This window comes from Protopterus annectens, chromosome 3.part1, assembly GCF_019279795.1.
Source record: "Protopterus annectens isolate FY-2018-M chromosome 3.part1, PAN1.0, whole genome shotgun sequence".
NCBI lineage: Eukaryota > Metazoa > Chordata > Ceratodontiformes > Protopteridae > Protopterus > Protopterus annectens.
In genome coordinates, this window is record NC_056732.1 from 3,751,983 (window position 1) to 3,771,673 (window position 19,691).

Sequence of the window (19,691 nt, forward strand, 5' to 3'; positions counted from 1 at the left end):
GCCCAGTGTTTTAAGAAAGTCTTTCTATATTGCTCAGCTTCTAAATAAAGGGACTGTGTTTAGATCTAGGGATGTCATTCTCCCCCTTTACTCAGCCATCATTAGACCAAGCACTGAATATAATTCCCCCTTTGGCATGTATCTGTCCAGACACATGCAACAACTGGAATGCCCATAGAGATACCTTAGTAAAAGGATACAAGGCATAAAGAACATGTCCTACATGGACCGACTCTAAACCCTGTCACAATATTTAGTATCCTACAAATTGCTAACAGGTCACCTGTGACTGGCATACAAGGCATCCTCCAACCCAATACTGATGGATTTACACATCAGCAAGTCAAACGGCATCAGAAATACTCGGTCTAGGGATCTCTTCTGCAACTTCAACAGAACAGTTTGGAAGGACAGGTATACCTTGTTGAGGATACTGCTGTTCTGAAACAAACTACCCATCCACATAAAACAAAGTTCATCCCTGTTCATATTCAAGTGCAGCTTGGATCTATGGATAGGAAACAGAAAATTAACCCCAAAACCGCTCCCTGTACTACTAATGGACACAAGCAGCTCCTAGCTGCTTTATCCCATGCATAGGTCCCCTCATATTATCTATGATATGATCCCAGTTATTTTCATTAGGGACAATACATAATTAAAAACCATAAGATGGGTAAGGCAAATCTCTAACCAAATAGGATAGATTAATTAGAGCACAAAAAGTGAAAATGACTAGGATTAAAATGGCCCACAAGGGCAGCTAGCCTAATGCTTCCCTATGAACCTGTAAGTTGTCACAAACTGTACATAAGTATCAAACATAAAATACATTTCAAGCCCTGAAATACACTTCTTGATGCTTAAATACAACACCTTCAAACAAAATGTCTTAAGTAGTAAAACAATGAAGGTAAGTTTTCACGAAGTGTACACAAGCACCAAAATACTCAAACAGTGCTTTACGTACACAGAAACACTTCCCAATCTTTTAACTCCTTACACTTCAGTTAAAATGTCTCAAAAGCAGTACATTTTTCTCACAAAAACAGCCCCAGTATTCAATAACATTCCGCATTCTAAAAACAGAAGTTTTTGACATGAAACTGCTAACATTAATAAAACTGACAGTATTCTTCAGAAAATAAAAAAATACATCAAAACTGTTTAAAAAGTCAGTATTTTCTGTGTAGAAGGGTTCCCTATGAAAATGTATCTGCCAGAAATGAAGTCTAAAGCCATTACTGCTTCTGTGAAGCCAAAGAGCTGCTTTTCCTTGAAATATCAAAAAAGTATTGGAGTTGTCTGCACTGTGACTGATGATTTCCCTATGCAGGGCTTGCCAGTCAGCAGTCAGACTGTAGGCATGGAAGGGTGCTAGAGGTTTTTGAAGACTGGATGGCTAGCAATATCCTGGGCAGGATACACCCCGATAACCTAAGGTTACTGCAGCAGTGAAAATTAGGTTTGCCACCTTTTCAAATGACCAAAGTGGGACATTTTCTGTAGAAATGTCAGATTTTCCAGGACAAAACCTACCCACAGCCAGTGCAAAGTAAGGAACTTTACTTTTTTGCACAATTTAAAGCTTATTCTAGTAACATTTGAGTTGCTTATGCTACTTCACATAACATATATGTTTCATATATAAAATAAGTGTTTTATGCAACTATTAAAGAAAGCTTAGGAAATATTTTTGTCCTGAATTCTCAGGACATTTGCTATTTTTTGATTTGTTTTTGCAGGACACAACTTCCCAAAGAGGGACTTGTCCCTCGCAAAGTGGGACAGGTGGTAACCCTAGTGAGAATAATGAACATACTACTATTAGTCAAACATAATTTTCTTCTAAAAATTATTTACAGAAATGTTTAAAGATATAGAGGTAAAAATGTCTGCTACTGTTATTTAGGCTTCGCTGAAAAAATCTGAATGCCTTTATCAACATAGGAATGGGTTTTGTCTTTTGAACTGAAAGAAACAATGCAACTAAATCCCAATGCTCGCAAAACAAAGGAAGGAAGGAAAACAGGGCTGTCTAAATCAGAAGACAAAGATGAAGACATCTTCCTTTGTGCAAGTGGGACACAAATGACAGTGGCTTCTCCTCCTTTTATTAAAGGTAGCAAGACTGAAATAATTAACACTTTCAAGATACGTCTGGCATTTCAAGCAACAACTTCTGCTCTTCTGTGTGTTCTGTTTTTTTTTTTTTTTTTGTAGAAAGTGTATCCTGCTGGACAAATACAACTGTATGGAATATATTCTTTAAAGCAAATTAAGTCATAATTGGAGGGGCTGCCGCGGGGGGGGGGCTTTGAGCGGCCAAAGTTGGCTTGTCTATTCTTGGGGCTGGGGGGGGGGGACTAGATTCACTGTAGAGAGCCTGGTGAGTGCCATGCTGCATAAGAAGTGAGCTGTTTAGTTAGGAGGTTGTGCATATGCAGAAAGGTCAGCTGTGTAAAATCTTACCATAACAGCAGATGTCATTCTCCTCACTGTTGCAATATTCCTTACAAAAGGGATTCCGTGCCAAGGGTAGCCCAACATCCGGCCAGTATACCAAAGCCTTAGGATTTTATAGACGCTGTATGTCACACGTATGCTCCCCACTCAAGGCGTAGGGCATAAAGGTGATGTATAGATCTTAGAACTGAAAAGCCCAAGGAGTAACAATATTCCTAAGAGCTCGGAGGAACATGTGCATCCAAGGAGAAAAAAAAAAGGAAAAGAATTGCAGGGCAGGAAGGCAGAAGAAATAAGGCAGAGTAGAAGGGGGAGGAGGGAGGGAGTGAATACTGCAACAGTGAAGAGAAGGACATCTACTGCTATGGTAAGATTTTACACAACTGTACTATTTCCTTCCATTTCACTATTACAGTATTCTTTCACACAGAAGAGAATTGCAGGCCAGGAAGACAGAAAAAATAAGGCAGTGAAGGGGGAGGAGGGAGGGAGTGAATACTGCAACAGTGAAGAGAAAAACATCTACTGTTATGGTAGGATTTTAGACAACTGTACTATGTCCTTCCATATCACTGCTGCAGTATTCTTTAACATAGAGGAATCCTCCAGAAACCCATGCAGGATAGTTCTGTCAAAGCCAGTCCTAGCTCTGGAAACAACATACAAGTTGTAATTCTTAGTGAAGGTATGGACAGAAGTCTACGTAGTAGCCTCAAGGATGGAATTGGTGTCCAATCCTTTGAAGAAAAAAACACCAGCGGAAGTAACAGCTCTAGTAGAATATGGCCTAACAGAGGCAAAAATACATTTACTATGAAATGAATAACAAAAAAAATGACCTTAGAGATCCAGGAGGATATGGTTTGCTTAGAAAAAGTCACGCCTAGAGACCTGGGATGAAAGGAAACAAAAAGTTGCTTAGATTTGTGGACAGCCTTAGTCTTATTCAAATAATATCTGAGCAGTCTATGAAAATCCAAAGTAAGAAGAAACTTCTCACTAGCAGACTGCAGAGAAGGAAAAAAGGAGGACAAATTAATGGATTGAGTAAGAGAAAATTCATTAACCATCTTGGGCATAAAAGAATTGGTAAAAAGAGACACCCTGTCCCTATGAAAACCAAGAAAGGAGGAACAGCCATAAGAACCTGGAGTTCAGAGACTCTTCTAGTTGAAGTAAGGGGCAAAAGAAGAAGAGTCTTCCAAGTACAATTTTGCAAGGAAGCTCAAAAGAAGCCTAAGTTAATTTCTCAAGTACAAAATTAAGGTCCCGGGAGGTGGAATAGGCTTATTTGGAGGCCTGATATGAAGGATGCCTTTAAGAAATTGTTTGACCTCAAATCTAGAGGCAAGAGGAGGAGTGAATGGCAGAAAAGCAGAGAAAGCTGAAAGGTGAGCTTTAACTGAAGAGACAGAATCAGAGGATCCACCACAGAAAATGGATTCTGGTTACGACAGCAGCACTAGACAGAAATTCTCTTCCAGTTGGACAAATATGGTTCCCTGGTAGTGGGTTTCCTGGCCTCCTGCCGAAGCCTAAACACATCCTCAGAAAAAAGGTGCCTAAAGGTATCAAAACACTATCACTCATAAGGCACCTTGTCTTTTGTGAGAAGGTCCAACCTGTGAGGTAACTTGCTGTGATTGCCCCTGGCTAGATGAAGAAGGGGAAACTAATGCATTGTGGGCCAAAAGGGAGTCACGAGCAAATTTTGGGAGAGTCCTGCTTGATCTTGAGTGGGACTACCAGAATCAGGGGAAGGGAAGGCATAGAGAAACATCCCCTTCCAAGGAAAAGAAAGGATGTCCACCTTCCAAGCCACAGGACTGGGGACTCTGGCCCAAAAAAGAGGAAGTTGTCTGTTCAAAGGGGAGGCACAAAGATCTACCTGTGGAGTACCCCACTGATGGACAATATCCAAAAACACATCTCTCTGAAGCATCCATTTGTGAGCCTGTGTACTGGACCTGTTCAAAGAGTCTGCCACTATATTTTGCTCTGAAGGAATGTAGACAGCTTGAAGAGTCACTTGATACTGAACAGCTAGGTCCCAGACCTGAAAGGCATGTCTGCAAACAAGGTAGAATATGCCCCCCCGGTTGCTGATATACCACATCAGTGTGGTATTGTCTGTAAATATTTTGAGAGGCCCTGGAAGAAAGAGGGAATGAAAAGTTTGAAGAGCTAAAAGGAGAGCTCGCATTTCCTTTATGTTGATGTGGTCTGACCTCTGATGAAGAGGCCAGAGATCCTGTACCTCGAACGAACCAAAGGAAGCTCTCCTGTCTTGCTCAGCTTGTTTGCCACAAACATTTGCTCTGATGGACTGTAGGATACCTGTAGAGTGAGCTTGTGCTGTTAAGCTACACCCCAAGCTAACAAAGCTAGTCTGCAAAGGGGGTATGACCTGGTTCCTCTTTGCTTAATGTACCACATGACTGTGGTATTGTCTGTAACAACCAGAAGAGGCCTTAGCGACTAAAGATCATTCAGAGACTTGAGTGCCTTGAGCAGACAAGCATGTCTTTTATATTTATGTGCTTGCAATTGTCTTTGGTGTCCAACACCATGCATTTTTATCCCTCCTGAAACTGCTCCTCAAGCAAAGTCTGAGGCATATGTGGTGAAGGACTGCTTTTTAACTGGGAGGGAGAAGTGTAAACTTGTACGCAAGGATATTTGCGGATTCCACCAAATGATTTCTCATCTGACAAACCTCAGTAATGGGATTTGAAATGAGCAAGGATATTAGTCCTGGGACTAAAGAGACTTCAGATACCATTGTATCTTTCTCATGTGGAGTCTTGCCAAGGGTAGCAAGAGAATCATAGTTGCCATAAGACCCAAAACCCTGAGGTATTCCCTCACAGTGACTGAAGTCTGAGTGGAAAATCCTAGAAATACATTTAGATATAAATCTATTTTTCCTGTGGAAGAAAAGTTTTTGAACTGAGGTATCTAGCTGACATCCTAGGAACACAATCCTGTGTGAAAGAGTCAAAAATGACTTCTGACTACTGTCTTGGAATCCCAGCTTGTGTAACTGATCTCTCATCCAAGTAAGAGATTCCTGACACTTTGATAAAGACTCTGCAAATATGAGAAGTCATCCAAATATGAAAAACTGTGGATACTCTGTAGCCTGCAATAAGTTGTAACTGGAGCTAAACACTTTCGAACACTCTTGGTGCAGTGGATATTCCAAAGGGTAAAGCAGAGAACAGAAAATGTGATCCTGACACACAAAACCTTAAGAAACGCCTGAAGTCTGGATGAATATGGGTGTGACAATAAGCATCTTTTAAATCTAGTGCTACCAGGAAATCTGAATGAGGAAGAAGAGGCAACAGATTGTGAAGTGACAACATTTTGAATTTGGGCACTATCACATAGAAAGATCCAGAAATGATCTCCAAGCATTTTATTTCTTTGGCACTAAAAACATTCTAGGAAAATACCTTTCCCCCACCTGGGAAAGAGAAACTAGTTCTGTCACTCCCTGGGACAGCATGTGATAAAGGACAGGTGGAATGATGATCTTCAGAACCCATTTGTCTGAAACTATTTGTTGACAAACCAAAAAATGGAGATTCAAACAGTCATTCTGACTTGTTGGACTGTCCTTGGTTTTGGGAGGTTCCATTATTCTTTTGGGAACCCCTCTGCCATTTCTTCTTAAATGTCTCTTTACCTGCACTTTGTTGAGACTGTTTGTTTTGTTTTTTTTTTTTTTTGTCAAAATTGGATGAAAGGTTAGAGAATCCTTAGAAAATTTGGAAAACAATGGATGATAATTCTTGGAGAGATTCCCTGTATCAGCTTACCTCTTTTATTACACTTTTTGATCACCTCTGCAGCAGGGGGGGATCTATATCAGCAAATCGAACGTTAATTTAGTGGAATACTAAAAGGTCGATACAGAAATCTCGAAGGACAACCTGTTTAATTGTGTAAAGGTACGAAAATGAAAATACCGAAATGTTATAGTTGGCCAACTTACGTTTCTGACGTGTAACGCAACTACATGATCGTGCAAGTGCATGAAACAAAATAAGAAATATGTAGGTAAATAACATACTCATAAAACGTATAATGTTAGTAAGTGTGCCAGTAGAATAGTGACATATAAAATAAAATAGTATACGTTCAGCCTACTTGCTACGATGGTAATAAATGCAGTAAGTAACACGTAGTTTGTGTGCATTCGACTATGTGTCAATTTAAAAATGGCCAGCACTCCTCCTGTAGCACCAGGTACACTAGGTAACGTCTATCCAACTGTTACATCACAGAAAAACAAAGCTATGTTAAATGTGAATGGCTACATCTATAGTCTAGAGAAGACAGTTAAAGATAGGAAGTATTGGTGTTGCAAGTTGAAACAGTCAAGTAAGTGCAAAGGTAGAGCTATTACTATAAAGCAGGTAGAAGGTGAACTTTTATTAAAGTTTGTATGTCATACACACCCACCAGATGCAACCATAGTGGAACGGTATGTAGCTTGTCATGACCTGAAAGAGACAGCTTGGGTAACTAGAACAACCCCAGCATTAGTGGTGGATGATATAACCACCAGTAAGTCAGTAGAGAGTACTGTAAGTTTGCCATCTAGGCATTCAATGTTGCAACGAGTAAATTGTGTGCGGCGTAGACAAATGCTCACCTATAGTATTATGTCAACCCCTTTAACGGACGTAAATGTTACAGGCTGAGTTAAGAGAAGGGTGTTTCATACAGAAACGGAAGGTAGATTTGAATAGCAATATTCACGTACTTGTATTCAGTAAGGAAAATCTGCAAGATCTGTGTTCATGCAAACTATGGTTAACGGATGGTGTGTTCCTGACAAAGGGTTGGCTATGTCGGCAACTTTATAGTGTCCATGGATTAATGTCATATGGAGAGCATACCAAATGTTTGCCCCTTGTATATTGTTTAATGTCCAAGAAATCATACAAGGCATATAACTATTTATGGGAGTGTGTGTTTGAATTACTGTCATCTCTTGATCTAGACACTACAGTGGAATATATACTATGTGACCTTGAAATGGCAGCCATTAAAAGTGTCAGGCATAGTTTCCATAACGTAACTCCTAAAGGGTGTCTTTTCCATTTTTCACAAGCCATACGGCGAAAGGTACAGGCTCTCGGTTTGTTCTCATATGGTAAGAGTGTACAATTCCAGCTATCTGTAAAAAAGTTAGTAGCACTGTCATTTCTGCAAGAGAATGAGGTTATTAGTACATTTTGTACTGTTTCAGGGGCATTTCCCGTGGAAGGGAAAGAATTAGAAGTTATGTACTTACCATAACGTTCCATCTGAGTAGGTAAACTTCATTTGTCAGCAACCTATGGGTTATCGGATACATATCGGATCCGAGCCGGCAGCTTCCAACAGCTAAGATCTGAGCTCTAAGCTCCTCCCCCTAACCCATAATCCTCCCCCTCATAATTCTGAAAATCTACCATACTTCTCAATAATCTTCCTATCCTTATCAGAAATAGTAAAATTGGAATTAACTAAGTGTTTAGCAACAGTAGGATTAACTAAAGCTATGGTTGATGGTCAGGATTTGGAGTAGTTGATAAAAACTTAAAAGACTGAGGAACTTTATACATACTATCTGCCTGTTTACGGGCAGCTGGCTGGTTTTCAGGAAAACTGCAGGCAGTAGCGCACACATCCTCCAAAGCAACCAGAACTGGAAGAATGGGTGAAGGCTCTGGAAGTTCCTTCTTTAACAGCTCAAAGTATTTTCTGAGGGACTGAGAAAGCTCAGCACTCTCCCACTGAAAACACTGGCACATTCTGGAAACAGTCTCAGATAAAGGAAAACCTCCAAAGGGGGAATTAGAAGCTCAGCTCTCCTCTGAGCCTGAATCAGAAGTCTATGGAGAACACCTTGTTTTTGTCCTTTTGTCTTCCTGTACGGATTCAAAATTTTGAATCTCTTCAGGAAAAGAGGTCTCCCTCTTTTTTTTACCAGAAACTACTTTATAAGAAGGATCACTAGCTAAAATTAAACACTGAGCCAGACCCAGTAAACTACTCCTGTCTAAGGAAATTTGAGGAGGAGTAGATACACATTTAGTTTTCACGTGAAAAATGGGGCCAACAATGTTATTAATGGAAGCAGCAGCTTCCCAGGAAAAGGCACAACATTCTAACAAAAGAGGGAAACATTCCCTGTTCCCTCTCCCAAAACAGACGACAGCAGCTCTATCTTGCACAACAGCTCCACAGGACATGGCTATCCCCCACAGTCCATAGGGGCTATAGGTGCTAGACCAGAGAGATCTGGGGGTAAAAGATGAGTGGTCTGAGGTGCAACTAATTGCCACTGCACAGTCACCCACCTGTGGCTGAGATGAACTGTTAACCTGCAGTAGTGGTGGCAAGGCTGTTTATTTTTTTCTTTTTGTGGCTGGAAAAAGGACTGCCTATGGGACTAACAGTTTGTTCCATGGTCAAATCAAAAATGGTGCCTCTTTCCTGGGAAAAAGAAGCAGCAAAATTCATTAAAATTTAAAAGCCTTTAAAAGTCATTTTTCACTTAAAAACACAGTAAAAAGCACTTAAAAATATTTTACCAGCCTGAAAAAGTAAAATAAAAACAATTCTCTTAGTTTTGAAGTAACTTTCTTGAATAGGAAAGTGTTATTAAACAAACACTATTTTAAAATGGAAGTTTTTTCTCCAAAGGGAACTTATTTACTCAACAAATGAACAATGCAAGCCAACCATCATTACTTGAAAACCTCAGAGGAGTGTACATTTCAGTGGCAGGAAAACTCTCAAGGGCTTGGTGCACAAACCTGACATTTTAATCAGCTCAGCTCAAGTTGATTGGTGGTTTGGGAGTGTGGAAGGTGCCCTGAAGCTTTGGAAGCTGACCTTCTCTTATGCTGTATGCAGGATATAACCCTACAGCTAAGGCTACTGCAGCAGTGATCAACATGAAGAACATCGATCTTATACAGCAGGTATCTAACAGACCACAATTACTGTATCATAACATGCCTGCCCAGTGCCTACCCTTACAAATCTGTTTAGCTTAAATTTAAAAAAAAAAATGTTTTGTGCTAAAACAAAAAGCACTTCAGACATCAAAACAGACTAAATAAACAAGCTTTAATATAGTGGCCAATATTCAAATCAAAATCAAAGGCTATCTATAGCATAAACTAAACTATGAAGAAACACCACTGAATTACAAAGTCTTGTCCATTAATTATGTACTAAATAAAAAAAAAAAAAAGCAAAAAGCTCCTTCTTACTTGTGCCAGTGGCTTTGAAGATGGATCCACTTTACTTCGATGAATGTCAAATTCTGCTCGTTTGTGCCAAAATCTCCAGGCATCTAGCAGATTACGGTAGTTTTCAATCCAATAATGCACCCTGGAATCTTTTAAAACCTCTCCAGAGAAGCCCTGTGTGCAGAAACATTGCAAATGACACACTACATGACTACATTGACAGGAAGTAATAACTACTTTTTCAGTTTGCTCAGATGTTTTCTGCTACCTACTGAAAAAAATACATGCAAAAATCTATTTAATTAATAATTCCTCTCCCCCATACCCATTTACAAAAGTGTTTTAAAAATATTTTACAAAAATTAAAACATTAATACAACAAACTGAACCTGGCTCCATGGCATGCAGGAATAAAGCCTGGAGTATAACCTGATTATCTAAATTTGAGTGCAGGAGAAGCTAGATAGGAGAAGAGAGTAGCCAAGGCCAGACTACCATTCTGGAAGAAAGGAGGGAGTGATCCCAATTTGCCATTCCACCAACAGGAAGTGGAAGTTTGTAAGCAATGACATTGACAAGACTGGGGACATGGAGATATTTTATTTTATGGACCTGGTGCTGTGAACTAGATGAAGGTAGCCCTCATTAGTGTGTGTGTGTGTGTGTAAGCTCACACACAGACATAGGAAAGGAACAGTAGACCCATGCGGCGATGCTAGTGCCCACACTGACCACCTGAGGGCAGGATCAGAGCCATTACAAACACCCTTCTAACTTGCATACGGTATAAGCAGGCAAATGACAAGCCACTTTCGTGGCTACCTATATGACAGAACCTGTGCATGATATTCTTCTGTGTCCTGGGGATACCCTGTCCAGAAAAATGAATGGTTCAAGACAAAAAGTAGGGGTCTTGATGACTGGAAGGCATGGAAGGGAAAAATACATACAAAAGTAAATATATCAAATTGAATGATAAACACTTATCAAACTGGCTTGCACAATGAATGATAAAATGGGGTAAACAAATTACAAAGTACACAAGGAAAACAGCAAAATAAATACAAGAGGAGGCAAAACAAATAAGTACAAGTATAGAAATAAAATGCAAATTCAAGGTAAAATAGTTTATTAATTAATCAGCCATCTTTCAATCTATAGGTTTAAAAGATTTAAAAAAAATAGCTGTGGCAGACAAGAAATGCTGAGTACTGAATTCTCAACTGATCATCCACAGTAGAAATGTAGTACTTGACTGTTGCAAATGCAAGTCTTGTAAGAGAGTGTGCGTCTATGAATTTCTAATCCTAATCTGGTCATCAAGTAAGTTTTTGAGACCAATCTAAACTATGAACAAAAGATATGGACTTCATAGGATAAAAATTTCTACAGACACCCCAAAAAGCAGGCAATATTTGCTTCATTATTTGGACAAAAGATGCAGAATTCATTCAGGATGAAAAAAACAAGTTTCACTGGAGTGTCATGGACATTGTGAAAAATTATGAACTGAGTAAAATAAGAGCTGCGTTACATATACCCTGTGTTCAGTATGCTGACACTACAAGCTTTTCAGAAGGGATGTCTTACTCATTCCCTGTTACCTACGACAAGTACTGTTGTGTGAGGTAATCTACGCAAATAGCAAATATGTTTTTACCACATCAGCAGATGTGTGGGGTCCTCTACAGTGGGCTACTGCTGAGATCTTCTCTTCTAGTTTCCATTTTTTGCACATTTCTGAATTTTGCCTCATTCTTGCATGTCCATGGACAGTCTCAGCAGAAACAACAAGACACAAAAGCACAAACATGCATTAATTTAGAACAGCTTGCACCTGTTCTATTTAAATGAAAAGCCATCCTCTCATCCATAAGGACATGACTAGATGAATGAAATTAGATCAAGTTCTGGTAGTGTGAAATCATTAATGATGAAAACCACTTTCAGTGAACAATGACTTTGGCCTTTTCTCCACTATGATGTGATTGTGAAGTTAGTGTATATAAGTTGGGGATGTGTGGAAGTTTCCCTCATATAGGGTGCAAGGGGGGCATGTTATACCTGAAAAAGCACTTTCACTAGGATTCAGAAGGCTTTACCGCATTATACTAAGTGAATTTTGTGTGATTAGTGGACACAGGCAGGTGCACTTGAGTTAGAAAACCAACTTGCACAAAGAGGTTAGCCCAAACAATGTTTCAGTCACATAAAACACTAATGGCAGTATAATGAAGTGCTGTGTACGATAATGAGGCAGAAAGTACAGTTTTGTACCTACCATAAATGTAGATGTCCGAACTGGATAGCATCTGCAGTCATAACAACTGGGTTGTCCTGTCCTCAGTGTTTCTTGCCCCAGATGCCAGTTGCCCTGGAAAAGGCTAAAATAAGCATGTATGTACATATATACAAACAAATACACCATAAGAGACTCCCCCACCAGCTAGCTCTTCGTAATACCCTAGGAGTACCAACATTTATGGTAGGTACAAAACTGTACTATGTCCTTCATGGATGCATCTGCAGTCATAACAACTGGGTAGAACACATACCAAAGAGAGGAGGAAGAATAGATTAGGTGGTGTTAGGTTAGGATCCAGCACAGTGGCAAGCAACCAGTGGCCCTGGAATGCTCGGGAATATAAATACAAATGTAATGCCGGCAATGCCTGGGCGCGAGGCACGGAGGTCCAAGCAGTTGGTGCCAGAATGAGGCCTTATGTTCTGTGGAATTGGTTTTGCTGAAGGAAGGCAACAGAGAATCATTGCAATTCCCTATCCCCATTGGGATTGTCTGTTTGGAAATAGCTTTTCCTTCCCTGTTGCATAGGCTACAAAAAGCTGGTCAGTTTCTGTTACTTTTGTGGTATGCAGCATTCTTTCCCCTCTGTTTTGTGGGTTGGAAGAAGTGTAGGTAGGTGGATTTGCTGGGGTTTAAGACACTCTGGATTACCACCTAGGCATAAATGTAATTAGTCCTGTCCTCCTCTGGACCTCTATCTGGTAGGAAGGGTTGTACCATTAGGGCCCTGAGTTCCAGAAAACCCTGAAGCTGAGGTTGTGCAGTTAGGAAGCATCAACTTTTCTAGCACAAAGTCAAATCCCAAGCTGGCTGGCAATGGGTATTGGAGGTTGGTAGGTTTCTTGATCTGATTGGACGCCCCTCCTTGATTTTAGTAATACCTGCTTGTATCAAGGAAGAGAAAAGAATTATGCTTCTGGAGACCTTTCCAGCTGAAGGAGGCCGATCCAACTTTCCATGCAGTGGGTGGAAAGTCCTGAGCTGGTGATTGAGAAGTCATTCTGCATAGGGGTATGAATGAAGTCCCTCTGTTTGATGTGTGACCACGGACTGTGGTGTTGTGTCCCTTATCGTCCCATCATCAAATGGTCTGAATTTGAATTTTTTGGATTGGATTGCCGCAGGTTACCTTAGTGGTTTGTTTTGTGAAGTCGTGATGTGGCAGGTGATACTGGTCCCAAGGTGCACGCATATGTTACCGGCGATGGTCCATGATGGTTTGGTCTGGTGCGCCTGTGGCACCTGCTGGATAGTTGCAGTGCTTCCTGCTTGCATGCTGAGGGCCACAGTTGGTGGAATTGAGCCTTCTGCTGGATTAGTGTTAGAACTTTTTTGTAGTTTTTTCTGTGTTGGGACCATGGCTTCTTTAGGAAGACTGTGTTTTGCAATATTCCATGTTTTTTTCTCATATGTACTTGGCATCATACTGTTGATTATGCATGATGCCACAGAGACCAAGTAGTGCAGAAGCGTTCTGCAGTTTGGAATGCCATTTGTTTTGTTTTTGTTGTTCCCGCCTCCAAAGTATGGAGAATGTTTGTTTTTTTCTCTCAATTGATGTTGACTGTTGTTTATTTTGTCCAGTGCGCCTGCGCTGGCAAATGACCCTTGTGTGGTGTGGTCCAGCTTGCTTTTTTTTTGTCTGTAAATCTTCCCGCAGTATGGGTAATAACCCTTTCCCTGATATTTTCTCTGCGGTGGGTTGTTTGCTTGCCCCTTAGGCAGTAGGGATCTGCAGGTAAATTTGGATTCCTGTTGTCAATGCTGTGAATTGATGGTGCTCTGATCAAAATGCAGACTTATCTGCTGCAAAGTGATAAGAAGATGGGACGAATGTAGATAATCTGTCGATCCAGCTTTAAATCCTGGCCTCCTTCTGGGGTAGAGAAGGGAATTATCGAATGGGGACGCAGGTATGCCTCCTACGCGACAGAACTGTAGGCCCAATGGAGCTGCCACGCTTGTCTAAGTTTGTAATCAAGTCACCGTGATTGTGCTGTTGTAGTGGGTAGTGGCATGTGTGTCTGTCTGTTATTACCTTGCTTCCTGCCCTTTGGGGATCTTGTGGAACAGGAAAGGGACCAATTTTGGCAGGCCAGTTCCTGCTAGAAACCCTTGGGGGCTGAACCTGCAAAATCTTTAACCGCGCTGTACAGATTTTTGCCTTTTCTTCCATTGTTCTCTATTACCTGCTGGGGTTAAACAAACTGGCAAACTGGCCTTAAGCATATATCCTTTTAAATTTAATTTATTATCGGTAATCCGTATATGCATGTCTTCTTATCCAAGACAGTGGAGCAATTCAGAAGCATTTAAATGCCAAGCAGAGAAACTGTGCCTACACTATATTTTAACTTGGCTGTATTGCTTGTTTTCAGATGGAGTAAAAAGCAGAATTGTTAGGGGTTGTTCTAGCCATTGTAAATGTGTATCTGCAGAAGGCTCCAATTACAGATGCTGTGCCTGATGGTAGGTGATGTTTGCCCTGGAGAAGCAGACTCATTTGACCTCGCTTAACATTTCATGTTCTCAACACCAGCAATGAAGATCTGTAGCGAGTTGGCAGATACATCATGCAACTAACTGTGGAAATAAGTTGGCCTCATCTGCAGCCTTATGGAAGTCATGGAGCGCCTATCACAGTGGCTGCCAAGATATGTGTAGCTTTATGTACAGTGGATATAAAAAGTTTACACACCCCTCTTAAAATGTCAGGTTTTTGTGATATAAAAATAATGAGACTACAATAAATCATGTCAAAACTTTTCCCACCTTTAATGTGACCTGTACAATTCAATTGAAAAACAAATCTGTTAGAGGGAAAATATAAAAAATAAAAAACGTATAATAAGCTGGTTGTATAAGCATGCACACCCTTAAACTAATACTTTGTTGTGTGTGCACACCCTTAAACTAATATGTATATTAGCTACAGGGATGTCAAGATATGTGTGACTTTACATTTATTAGCTACAGGGACTTTTAAGAAATCTAGTGGCGACACAGTAGGGGTTTCTCAGGCATCTGCCTTGAGAATACTTCATCATTTTCTCAATGCCAAGCTTCAGCATGTGGGGAGAATATGTGGTTACCATGTTGGATTTCTATGACATAAACCATTTTGCTGCAGTACAGTGGGCCATAAACTGCTGGTTCTATTTCCACATCACATGACTTCTTGTCGTTCTTCAGATGAGATGTTAAACTGAGGTCCTGTCTGCTTCATTTGGTGGTATTACAGGTGGATGTAAGAGATCCCACTGAACCTATCAATTACAGTAGGTGTCCTTTATTTTACACAACATAAGAAAACATCACTTACATATTTACAAAATGTACATATTACTACATCACACATATACACATTTCTATTTTGGCAATATTGTACTTGAGGGCCTCACCAGATGCGCAGTAGCAAGCCCCACCCAAAACCCGCCCTCCTGCTATTTCGTAATTGGGCACTAATGAATATGCATTCCCTCAGTAGCGACAATGACAAAACCAAATAACACCACACTGTTTCTGAATTTCCACAGCTAATTGCTGAAAATCAGCCTAAACTCACCAGAGAGAAAATGAATTATCTGCTTAACACAAAATTACTTGCTTGAATGAATCAACTCTGCAACAGACACTCAATCAGAAAGCAATGCATATGTGTTAAATAACTAAATTTGTTCAGTTACCTCCGGGTGCTCGGTTTCCCATCCCCCAAAGACATGCAGTAGGTGGATTGACTGATGATCCGCTGTGGCTTAAAAAAGCCGAAAAAAAAGAAAGGAGAAGAAGAAGAAGTTCAGTAACTCTTACCCTAAACCCAGACCAGGGTGTTAACGTGACTCAAAGCCACTTCCCCTTCACTGCAGTCAGGCTGGGGAAACGAGCACAGCACCTTCAACGTAAAGTGCCAACAACTAAATTCAGAACTCCACTAAGTCTATTAGAGACACCCTTTCATGATATTGCACGACAAAAACCCAGCTATGTGCATGAATGTCGCACTGGGGGCGTAAGGCAGCCTCATCGTAACTGCCTTTGCTCCCGGAACTCTAGCAATTACATATGCAGACCTGGTCGTCAATCATTTGTGACACACCCACTTCTGCGCGAAATGCAAGGTGAGGCCTTCAAGTACAATATCTCCCTATTTTCTACTACTTTATCATTTTTCTTATAACATTTTTATTGTTACTCTTCCATAATTAACTCCAACTCCTTCCACAACCATAATCTAATTTTTTGCAATATATCTTCCAAAATCCATTTTCAGTTAAACAAATTTTCATTCTCTCTTTCATTCCAAATAAGCCATATCACACAAAAGAAATTCTTATCCACCATTTACACAGTCTCTGTTCTTACCAATATCCATATGGAATCATATTCATATATATATTGTTTATACCATTAATATTCTCAAAATGTTTTTCTTCACATAACTTCTTCCAGAGTTTTACCATCCTTCTACATTTCTTCTGTTGTCTCTTCGTCCCCCAAAACTAAACCCACTCTTTCAACTTTCTTTCTATATGGCATATTCCTCTTTACTAGTAACTTATTTATCACCAATCTTCATAGGAAAGCCTTTCACTTTACTATCTTGGTACACCATTTTTTCTTGTTTTTAATGGCTTTAATCACTTCTGGTATTTTTTCCCATGCACTTACATAACGTTATTTCATCCCATCATTACACAACTACCTTCTATCTTTTTCTTTATCATCAATTTTTAGTCCATGTCAATATTTTTTTCTTGATAAGTTTTTTAGTTTTTTCATTTACATATTATTTTTCTCTTTTTCTTATTCTCATCATCTCCCAGAACTTTTTTGTACTTGGATTTAAATATTCTCGCTATCAATTTCTCATTTTTTTTCCTTTACCCACTTCAATCCTCTATACAAGTTTAAAGAAGCAGAACAAACAGCTGGGTTTAGTAATCGCAATCCGCCCTTCATCTTCACTCATATACAATACATTTCTTTTCACCAGGTTGAATCTTGAAAACGATATGAAAGAAAACACCAAATGCATAACTTCCTTTTCATATTTCTGTGGGATCATATAACAGTTGACATGTACGGTATTTTTCTAATTAATACACAGTTCAACAGATAAACTTTTATCCTGAATACTATTCTATATGTCTGAAATGTGAAACTTCCCTTAATCAGTTAAAAAAAATCTAACCCAGTTTTTTAAAACTCACTGGTTATGTCCTTGCTCTAACCCTGACTAAAGCCTCATCTACTTCCATATCCCTGCAATTTTTTTATTCACAGCAACTATCCTCTTACATTAAAAGGTTTGAAAAGAGAAACTGTAACATCCTTGCAGATACTCTGTATATAAGCTGCACCTAAAGGTTTGATAAGAGAAACTGTAACATATTTGCATATATTTCTGAATATAAACTGTATTCTTCATAGGCTTGAAATGTGAGACTGTAATTGGTACGTTCATATAATATGTTTGTGCATATACTGTAACTTGCTTGTCTTTATCTGTCTGCAAGGTTCATAGGTTCATACTAGGCTATCTGCCCTACGGCATTTATAAGCTTAGCCAGAGTGTGTTTGGCTTTCGCCACCCATTTTAAATTAATTTTGCTATGCCCTTTTTCGAGGTTAGTATACTGTGCCTCTGTCTAACAGTGACACAGAAGTGATACCCGGGGTAAACCTATGATCTCCCATCCACTCATCAAGATTCCTCTTGAAGAGAGTCAACGAGGGACTCTGCCTAACCTGGACTGGGATTTTATTCCAGAGTGAAGGGAGCCTCTGGGTTATGAACCTGTCCCTCCAGCATATCCTATTTATTTCAGTGCTGAGGTTCAAGTCTCTTGAGAGCGTAGCTCGATGGGATTTGGATTTTCTGAGGTGCAGCATGTCCATTAATTCCTGGTTGGACATGGCTTTATACGTCAGGCACAGATCGCCTCTGAGCAGGCGGTATGCCACTGAGTAGAGCTGGAGTTTCTTTAACCGGGCAGCATATGGCATCTGTTTGAGCCCTTTGATCCTCTTGGTGAGGTACTTTTGGGGTCTTTCCAGTTGCTGCAGGTGTCTGGTAAGGTACATCTCAAAAGGGGCACTGTACTCAATTATGGGCCTGATGAGGGATGAGTAAAGAGGCACGATGACCTCCCCTGATCTAGATGTGAATCCCTTCATGATTAGGTGGGCTATATAAAATGTTTTTCAAACCACTTTGGCCACATGGTTGTCAAATGAGAGATTGCTATCAACTTGGGTCCCCAGGTCCCTAATTACTTCTTCTGTACTTAATGGATTACCACCTATGGAGTAATTTGTGGGCACTGTGTTTTTGCCAAAGGGGATGACTATACACTTTTTGGCGTTTAGCTTGAGGCCATGGCTGTGGCACCAGTTGTCTGTTTCTATGAGGCCCTTTTGGAGGATGCTTGTGTCGGCTGGAGAGTCTATTATGGCGCCCAGTTTGCAGTCATCTGCAAACTTGGTGAGCCACACTCCTTCTGTGTTGGCCTGTACCTCCGAGAAATATATACCGAACAAGAGAGGTCCCAGGACTGAGCCTTGTGGGATGCCACTTGTAACTGGTTTGGAGTCTGACATGGCTCCAGCAATTCTAACCATGTGGGTTCTGTCCTTGATCCAGTTTGCAACCCATCTAGTGACATAGGGGCTTATATTTAAGCTGGTGAGCTTATCTAGAATGCCCGAGTGGGGTATTGTATCGAAGGCTTTTGCGAGGTCCAGGTAGGCTGTGTGGACCACTTTCCCCTCGTCAATGGCCTTGGTGATTGTTTCAAAGAAATCGACCAGGTTTAAGAGGCAGGATCTGCCTTTAACAAAGCCGAACTGGGTAGGATCCAGTGTCTGTAGGTCCCCAATATCTTTATTTATGAGGTCCATGATGATCCTTTCCATAGCTTTGCAGACCAAGCTAGTCAGGCTTATGGGGCGATAGTTTCCAGGATCCGTTGAGGCACCACCTTTGTGGAGAGGGACCACTGTTGCTGTACGCCACTCTTTGGGGTACATATCCTGTAGTAAGGCTGAGATTGAACAGTAGTTTTAGGTTTGGGTTTAGCTCTTCTTGGAGTTCATGTAGGACGCAGCCCGTGACACCATCTGGTCCCACTGATGCTGTGTTTTTTGCTTTGGAGAGGGCGGCTCTTACCTGAGCATCTGAGATGTCAGGGGGGCAGCACTCTGCTGGGATAGATATTTGCCCTTTTGGTGGTGGTGGGGGGGAGAGTTTGCGCTGAACCTGTCACAGCTAGGATGTTGGCAATGTCTGTGGATTCAGTGTATTTTTTGTCATTTTGGACTAATTCTGAGCATATCTGGGAATTCCCACCCAGGTTCCTAACATAACTAAAGAAAGCCTTGTGATTATCCTTAGTGTCCTGTGCAATTTTTCTCTCGAATCTGGCCTTAGACGATTTTATGAGTGCCTGTAGTTTTTTTGCTAATACTGATCAGAGATGCCTTCCCTTTTTGGGATTTTCCTCTATCATGTAGTAGCCTCCTCCTTCTATTGTATAGTTTGTTTATGGATGGGGTCCACCAGACAGGACGTCTGCCTTTGGAGGATTGGGTCTTGGTTTTATTTGGGATTGCATGATCCATGCATTCCTGAAGGTGTTCATAGAATGCGTTTATAAAGGATT

The 19,691-nt window shown here is 40.5% G+C and overlaps 1 protein-coding gene across 1 annotated transcript in view; it reads right to left on the reverse strand.

Annotated features, from left to right (window-relative positions):
• The window catches only part of MIOS (meiosis regulator for oocyte development), an 876,134-nt gene that overhangs the window by 180,776 nt on the left and 675,667 nt on the right, over positions 1–19,691 (reverse strand). The window contains exon 7 of the mRNA XM_044066490.1: positions 9,747–9,899. Within this exon, the coding sequence (XP_043922425.1) occupies positions 9,747–9,899 (153 nt within the window). The remainder of the gene's footprint in view (positions 1–9,746; positions 9,900–19,691) is intronic.